The sequence below is a fragment of the Carassius carassius genome, chromosome 23, assembly GCF_963082965.1.
Source record: "Carassius carassius chromosome 23, fCarCar2.1, whole genome shotgun sequence".
Taxonomy (NCBI): Eukaryota; Metazoa; Chordata; class Actinopteri; order Cypriniformes; family Cyprinidae; genus Carassius; species Carassius carassius.
The window spans coordinates 12155843-12164389 of NC_081777.1; the positions used below are offsets into that span (position 1 = coordinate 12155843).

At 42.1% G+C, this 8547-nt stretch overlaps 1 protein-coding gene across 1 annotated transcript; it reads right to left on the reverse strand.

Moving 5' to 3' along the window:
* Positions 1 to 522: 522 nt before the first annotated feature.
* Positions 523 to 2152, reverse strand: mc1r (melanocortin 1 receptor). Its single transcript, XM_059506216.1, has 3 exons — positions 1959 to 2152; positions 1796 to 1867; positions 523 to 1676 (listed from the first exon to the last, which is right to left on the reverse strand). Exon 3 carries the CDS (start codon positions 1603 to 1605, stop codon positions 640 to 642), a length of 966 nt encoding a protein of 321 aa, XP_059362199.1. The 5' UTR covers positions 1606 to 1676; positions 1796 to 1867; positions 1959 to 2152; the 3' UTR covers positions 523 to 639.
* Between the last annotated feature and the right edge of the window lie 6395 nt (positions 2153 to 8547).

The following is an 8547-nucleotide window of genomic DNA, read 5'->3' on the forward strand; positions in this document are numbered from 1 at the left end:
GAGCAGTGAACACACACACACACTGAACAATGAACAAGGAAAGACTGTAAAACTACAATTATTTTTAAGATGTGCCTTGATGAAACTAACCAAATTTAAGGCATCAAATATGAACTGACTGATGGGGTGGGATAAGAGTACTAGACAATGGTGTGTGGATTAATTCCATATTATATAGAATACCAGTTTTTCATTGAACAGAACACTTCATGGCTGTTTTATCTCTCCCAGCAATTAATTGTAAATGCTTCAAATTAAACTTTTACTTTTTAACTACAGGAACTTGTACATGTCATATATTGTGCCATAATATTTATCCCATCAAGCATAATTTGTGTAAATCAAAAATCAAATGGTTCAAATGATTTATTTCATAGAAAAATCAGTCACAAGAGTTTTGTGTCTAAAAGTTAATAAAATCCATCTCTCTCAGTCAGCAGTATCTCAGTGTTTTTATTTTAATTTAATTTAATTTAATTTTTTTTTTTTTTTTTTTATTCAATCTTTTCTGTAAAGTTCAAGAGAGAGTCAATGGTTATTTTCGCTATTTGCTAAGAATGCGACTGAATAATATTGGACAATAACATAAACATCAACGCAGATGCTCCTGAAGTAATTACTTATTCTAGAAGGAATTACTCACATTGCAAAGAGCCACGAGCAAAAAATCATTTCTTTTAGCGTCTTGCGCAGCTCCTGACTTCGATACGCGTAAATGAGAGGGTCTATAAGCGAGTTGCATATGATAAGAATTAGAAACAGGTTGAAATGACTGAAATAACACTTGCAGTAAGGATTTGTGGGACAGATGAGGATGAGGATGAGGTGGAGAAAAAAAGGACCCCAGCAGATGACGAAAACCCCGAGCAGGATAGTTAGAGTGATGGCTCCCTTCATGCTAGTGGCTTGCCGGCGACTCTTATGGAGAGCCATGATGCGTCTGGAGTGGACGTGCGCCAGGATGAACATGTGCAGGTACAGAACCGCCGTGAACACCAACGTCAAGCCAAAAAACGTGACGAGACAGGCGATGACCGCGTTGTCAGTGTGATAAACGATAAATAAAGAGCTCGAGGTCATGCTGGTGAGCCACACCACCACGACGATGGCCACGGCGCGTTGTGTGGTCATGATGCTATGGTACCGAAGCGCGTAAAAGATGGTGATATAGCGGTCCGCTGCAATAGTGCACAGGAACGACAAAGAGGAAACGACGGAACTGCATATCATAATGTCGATCACATTGTCTAAGTGCTGTAACATCTTTGCCGTGACAAGCAGAAGTCCATGCTCCGTCAATAACATGAAGAGTGTCTCTACTACATTACTGACGCTCACCAGCATGTCTGACACCGCCAGACAGCAGATGAAATAATACATTGGCGAATGGAGATTCCTGTTCTTGACGATGGCCGCCACTACCAAGATGTTTTCCACCAAACTGATCAAGCCGAGCATTAGAAACAACTCCTGAGGGATCATGATTTGGGCGATCCCAGTAGCATTCATTTCGCCGAGCGTGGCGTTCAAAGTTATGTTATTGTCAATATTATATATGTAGTCCATGTGTTTCATGCTGAAGTAATGGCGCGACGAGTCGTTCATGCTCCTTCAGTCAGTGCCCGTTCTCATTAAGTTATTTTCCGTCTGTTAGATGTTCTTTTCCTTCAGCACACCTTTGACATTAAAACAGAGACCGTTCCGGTCATCATGAACAATTCTAGCAATTCTCCAAAATGTTAGAGATTATGAACGAAACGAATACAGCTTTAAGAAACGAACAAAGCAGTTTTACCTTGCACTCTTTACAGGGCACCGCCTCAGACTTGGCATTTGATGGCTTCCTTGTCAAAATCAAATTATTGTTCTGACCATTAAGAGAAATAAAAGTTTTCTGCTTTTCATTTTCTAATCATTTAGATTATATCGCAATTGCGTTTTCAAGATTTAAAACTCACCAGTGTAGTAGCCTAATATTAAAAGTATGCGAGACAGAGGGGGAAGGGGGGGGCGCAAGGTGGTCCTCAGGGAAGTCAACAGTGACAAATTAATATTAATAATAATAATCATAAAACAGGAGCGCCTTTTAATGATTCCCTGTCGTGTGCTCTGATCGCAATGATGAGGATGATTATCTCTTTTCCCTTTGTCTCTTCATCTTTCCTGTCATCCAGTGGCGTAGCGAATCAGCCCCAGGCCCATATGCAAAAAAATAAATAAATAAAAAATGTGTACGCCCCGAACCCCCCTCCCCGTCATGGGCTCCATCTCGGTTAACCTAGGCCCTATTCATTTTTTCTGAAGTAAATAACGTTACAAGCTGTTTTATTTACAGTAGACTAAAGGCTAATGCTTGGAAATTATTAAAGTTTTCAAGTCACTCAATAATCACAGTTTTGTGCTGTTACTACAAAGTCTCAGCCTTCTGTCCATTTTATGATAAAATACAAACAATAATCGTCTTTTTACGCTCTTTAATTTGCAGTGAGATAATTCGCTTAAGTTCTAGCTACATCCCAGCAAATATTGGTCCGACGGCGACGTCGTGTCCTCGGCCAAAAATAGTTGCGGTAGGACAGCATAAATCTGTAAAAATATGTAACACAGAACATTTCCTAAAAATGCATTCAGATACATTTGTACATGTCTATAGTTATATGGGGTTGCATGTATAATTGTTACTTTGACTTTTATCTATGTGAAGTTCAGTATATACCCTGTTGTGAATCGTTTGTGAGAGGACCTCACTAGATGAAGTTTTTTACACGTGCATTACACGTCAATCATGACCCTCTATGAAATCCTTGTGAAATATGCAAAAGCTGTGCTCACACCTTGGTTACTACTGCTATAATTAATTTAAGTGCACCAAGTAGTTCTCTTACGAGAGTTCTCTCGTACTGCGTCTTAGCTAAGACGCTACGGGAAAAGTCTCTTTTCACGAAATACTGAAGCAAAAAATTATTCTTAATTTTTAATTTTTGTAAAGCGCATTTGCAGCAGCACACAGCCATAGGCGAGACGGCTCGCTCGCTCATTGGCTGCTCTGCGGCAACTGCACAGCCTATCGAGCGCAGGCTGATGCAACATCAGACCTTCATGCCACTTCCCGCCGAAACGGGTGTGGCCCAACCCTATAAAAGGAGCTCGAAAAGGCTGACTCACCTGATTTTTCATCTCTTCAGCGAAGCTCACGCATCGTTGGATCACGAAGGAAGCAAGCGCCGTCTGATAAGCATCTCAGCGGGACGAGCCACTTTTGAAGCTGCTGGCCTTCGCCGCCTTCCACTGCCATTCCTGCTGCGCTCTCCGGCGCCTATATCCTTTTATAGTCAAAGTCAAAGTCACCTTTATTTATATAGCGCTTTAAACAAAATACATTGTGTCAAAGCAACTGAACAACATTCATTAGGAAAACAGTGTCAATAATGCAAAAATGATAGTTAAAGGCAGTTCATCATTGAATTCAGTGATGTCATCTCTGTTCAGTTAAATAGTGTCTGTGCATTTATTTGCAATCAAGTCAACGATATCGCTGTAGATGAAGTGTCCCCAACTAAGCAAGCCAGAGGCGACAGCGGCAAGGAACCGAAACTCCATCGGTGACAGAATGGAGAAAAAAACCTTGGGAGAAACCAGGCTCAGTTGGGGGGCAAGTTCTCCTCTGACCAGACGAAACCAGTAGTTCAATTCCAGGCTGCAGCAAAGTCAGATTGTGCAGAAGAATCATCTGTTTCCTGTGGTCTTGTCCTGGTGCTCCTCTGAGACAAGGTCTTTACAGGGGATCTGTATCTGGGGCTCTAGTTGTCCTGGTCTCCGCTGTCTTTCAGGGATGTAGAGGTCCTTTCTAGGTGCTGATCCAGCATCTGGTCTGGATACGTACTGGATCCGGGTGACTGCAGTGACGCTCTGATCTGGACACAGACTGGATCTGGTGGCCACGGTGACCTCGGAACAAGAGAGAAACAGACAAATATTAGCGTAGATGCCATTCTTCTAATGATGTAGCAAGTACATAGGGTGTTATGGGAAGTGTTTCCGGTTCCGGTTTACCTAATTAATGCAGCCTAAAAATCCTTTAACGGATTTGGATAATAAAAGCATATTAGTATGTGTATGCCAGGTTAAAGAGATGGGTCTTTAATCTAGATTTAAACTACAAGAGTGTGTCTGCCTCCCGAACAATGTTAGGTAGGTTATTCCAGAGTTTAGGCGCCAAATAGGAAAAGGATTTGATTTTGATATTCTAGGTATTATCAAATTGCCTGAGTTTTGAGAACGTAGCAGACGTAGAGGATTATAATGTAAAAGGAGCTCATTCAAATACTGAGGTGCTAAACCATTCAGGGCTTTATAAGTAATAAGCAATATTTTAAAATCTATACGATGCTTGATACGGAGCCAGGGCAGTGTTGACAGGACCGGGCTAATATGGTCATACTTCCTAGTTCTAGTAAGAACTGTTGCTGCTGCATTTTGGACTAGCTGTAGTTTGTTTACTAAGTGTGCAGAACAACCACCCAATAAAGCATTACAATAATCTAACCTTGAGGTCATAAATGCATGGATTAACATTTCTGCATTTGACATTGAGAGCATAGGCCGTAATTTAGATATATTTTTGAGATGGAAAAATGCAGTTTTACAAATGCTAGAAACGTGGCTTTCTAAGGAAAGATTGCGATCAAATTGCACACCTAGGATCCTAACTGATGACGAAGAATTGACAGAGCAACCATCAAGTCTTAGACAGTGTTCTAGGTTATTACAAGCTGAGTTTTTAGGTCCTATAATTAACACCTCTGTTTTTTCAGAATTTAGCAGTAAGAAATTACTCGTCATCCAGTTTTTTATATCGACTATGCAATCCATTAGTTTTTCAAATTGGTGTGTTTCACCGGGCTGCGAAGAAATATAGAGCTGAGTATCATCAGCATAACAGTGAAAGCTAACACCATGTTTCCTGATGATATCTCCCAAGGGTAACATATAAAGCGCGAAGAGTAGCGCCCTAGAACTGAGCCTTGAGATACTCCATACTGCACTTGTGATCGATAGGATACATCTTCATTCACTGCTACGAACTGATGGCGGTCATGTAAGTACGATTTAAACCATGCTAATGCACTTCCACTGATGCCAACAAAGTGTTCAAGTCTATGCAAAAGAATGTTGTGGTCAATTGTGTCAAACGCAGCACTAAGATCCAATAAAACTAATAGAGAGATACACCCACGATCAGATGATAAGAGCAGATCATTTGTAACTCTAAGAAAAGCAATCTCAGTACTATGATACGGTCTAAATCCTGACTGGAAATCCTCACATATACCATTTTCCTCTAAGAAGGAATATAATTGTGAGAATACCACCTTTTCTAGTATTTTGGACAGAAAAGGGAGATTCGAGATTGGTCTATAATTAACTAGTTCTTTGGGGTCAAGTTGTGGTTTTTGATGAGAGGCTTAATAAAAGCCAGTTTGAAGGTTTTGGGGACATATCCTAATGACAATGAGGAATTAATAATAGTCAGAAGAGGATCTATGACTTCTGGAAGCACCTCTTTTAGGAGCTTAGATGGTATAGGGTCTAACATACATGTTGTTGGTTTAGATGATTTAACAAGTTTATACAATTCTTCCTCTCCTATAGTAGAGAATGAGTGGAACTGTTCCTCAGGGGGTCTATAGTGCACTGTCTGATGTGATACCGTAGCTGACGGCTGAATGGTTGCAATTTTATCTCTAATAGTATCGATTTTAGAAGTAAAGTAGTTCATAAAGTCATTACTGCTGTGGTGTTGGGAAATGTCAACACTTGTTGAGGCTTTATTTTTCGTTAATTTAGCCACTGTATTGAATAAATACCTGGGGTTATGTTTGTTTTCTTCTAAAAGAGAATAAAATTAATCGGATCTAGCAGTTTTTAATGCTTTTCTGTAGGATATGTTACTTTCCCGCCAAGCAATACGAAATACCTCTAGTTTTGTTTTCCTCCAGCTGTGCTCCATTTTTCGGGCTGCTCTCTTTAGGGTGCGAGTATGCTCATTATACCATGGTGTCAAACTGTTTTCCTTAACCTTCCTTAAGCGTAAAGGAGCAACTTTATTTAAAGTGCTAGAAAAGAGAGAGTCCATAGTTTCTGTTACATCATCAAGTTGTTCTAAGGTTTTGGATATGCTAAGGAATTTGGTTACATCAGGAAGATAACTTAAAAAGCAGTCTTTTGTGTTAGAAGTGATGGTTCTTCCATACTTGTAACAAGAAGTAGAATTTACAATTTTGGCTATATGAAGTTTGCACAGAACTAAATAATGATCTGAGATATCATCACTTGGCTGAATAATTTCAACACCATCAACATCAATTCCATGTGACAGTATTAAATCTAGTATGATTTCGACAATGAGTAGGTCCTGAAACGTGTTGTCTAACACCAATAGAGTTCAGAATGTCTATAAATGCAGATCCCAATGCATCTTTTTCATTATCAACATGGATATTAAAATCACCAACTATTAAGACTTTATCTGCAGCCAGAACTAACTCGGATGTAAAATCACCAAACTCTTTAATAAAGTTTGTATGGTGCCCTGGTGGCCTGTATACAGTAGCCAGTACAAACATAACAGGGGATTTATCATTAACATTTGTTTCTCTGGATAATGTTATATGAAGCACCATTACTTCAAACGAGTTATACTTGAAGCCTGCCCTCTGAGAAATCCTGAAAACGTTGTTATAAATTGAAGCAACACTTCCACCTTTGCCTTTTAGACGCGGTATATGTTTATAACAGTAATATTGGGGGGTGGACTCATTTAAAATAATGTAATCATCAGGTTTTAGCCAGGATTCTGTCAAACAGAGTACATCTATATTATGATCAGTGATCATATTATTTACAAAAAGTGTTTTCGTAGAAAGGGATCTGATATTCAATAAGCCAAGCTTTATCATTTGTTTATCCATATTGCTTCTGTTTTTTATTTGTTGAACCTCAATTAAATTGTTAATCTTAACTTTTATATCCTTCTATATCCTTGTGTGTGTTCGCCCTGCGACACACACTCGTAAAAGAGCTTGTGTCTTTTTTAAGATGCCTTCCTGCGGCTCGTCAGAGCCCCACTCAGCGAGGGAGACCGGTACGTCATCTGTGTCTCCTGCCTGGGTGAGGATCATGCAGCGCTCGCTTCAGTTCCAGGAATTGTGACTGTCTCAGCGTTTTCTGCAACGCGCAAGCCTGCACAGTTGCCCGCTTGCCTGCACACAAAAGCCGTTATCACAACAGCTTCAGCAACGCAGCTCGAGACCCCGTTCTCGCTCTACCGGCCGTCGCCCCGCGCCGCGGGGACCGCGGCAGAGGATTACGGTGAGGCCGGAAGCCCCGAAGCCATCCTAGGAAAGCACCGGTGTACGAGTCGCCGCGGCCGAACTCTCACCCAAGCGCGCCGCTGTTTCAGTTCCAGGGATTGTGACTGTTTCAGCGTCTTTTGCAATGCGCAAGCCTGTACGGTTGCCCGCTTGCCTGCACACAAAAAACGTTATCACGGCTACCCAGATATTTCCCAAAAAGGGTGTAATTTCTGGTGTCCCGACCACGGCCGATGGTGCTATAAATGTAGTGACGATGCCCACTGCTCAGTGCCCATCTCCACATATAAGCACAGCCCTTCACACAGGGCTTGTGCCCATAAAATCGACTCAAGTCGATCGCGCGCACTGCATAGTAAACGTGCCCACTTCTCAGTGCCCACAAACACTATGTCACACGCATCATGTGGTTTCTGTAAAAACGAAACCCGTGCACGTTCGTTCTGCACAGGCAGACAGCGAGTCTAAAGCAGTAAATGTCCACGCTTACAGCCCACAATTACTCACAGACAGCACAAGTCCCACGGGACCCGCTCAGCCCTCCCTCGCTCGGTTAAGCACCGTGGGGGGTCGAGGACGAGCGATCTGCCCGCTGTGATCAGCGCGCTCCCCGCCTCAAATGTCACAGGCTTAACGCCCATGTTAGAGCGCATCGAAGCGCTGCCGTTGCCCAGCAACAGAGCGCGCTTCGCATCCAACCCCTAGCCGTTCATGCAGACGCATGGTCAGCGCTTCCAGGGGTTCCGGATTGGGCGCTAGACATTATAAAGAGAGGCTACTCGCTACAGTTTTTTCGACGCCCTCCGCGCTTTTTAGCGCGCGTCGAAACTGCGGTCAAAACAGAAGTAGCACACATACTTCGGGCCGAAATATCAAAACTGTTGAGCAAAGGGGCTGTAGAGCCTGTATCTCAAGCTCAAAGCGAGGGGGGGGGGGCTGTACAGCAGATACTTTCTAGTGCCCAAGAAAGGCGGGGGTCTCAGTCCCATACTGGATCTAAGACAGCTGAACAAGGCATTGGTGAAACACAGTTTCAGAATGCTTACGACCAGGAAACTCATATTCGCAGAGGAGACTGGTTCATGTCAATAGATCTGAAGGACGCGTATTTTCAAATACAGATAGCGTCAAGTCACAGGCGATATTTGAGATTCGCCTTCGAGGGCCAGGCATA

Bases quoted from the DNA above. Each gene is read 5' to 3' on its own strand.
- mc1r (XM_059506216.1), bottom strand. From the start codon at position 1,605: ATGAACGACTCGTCGCGCCATTACTTCAGCATGAAACACATGGACTAC.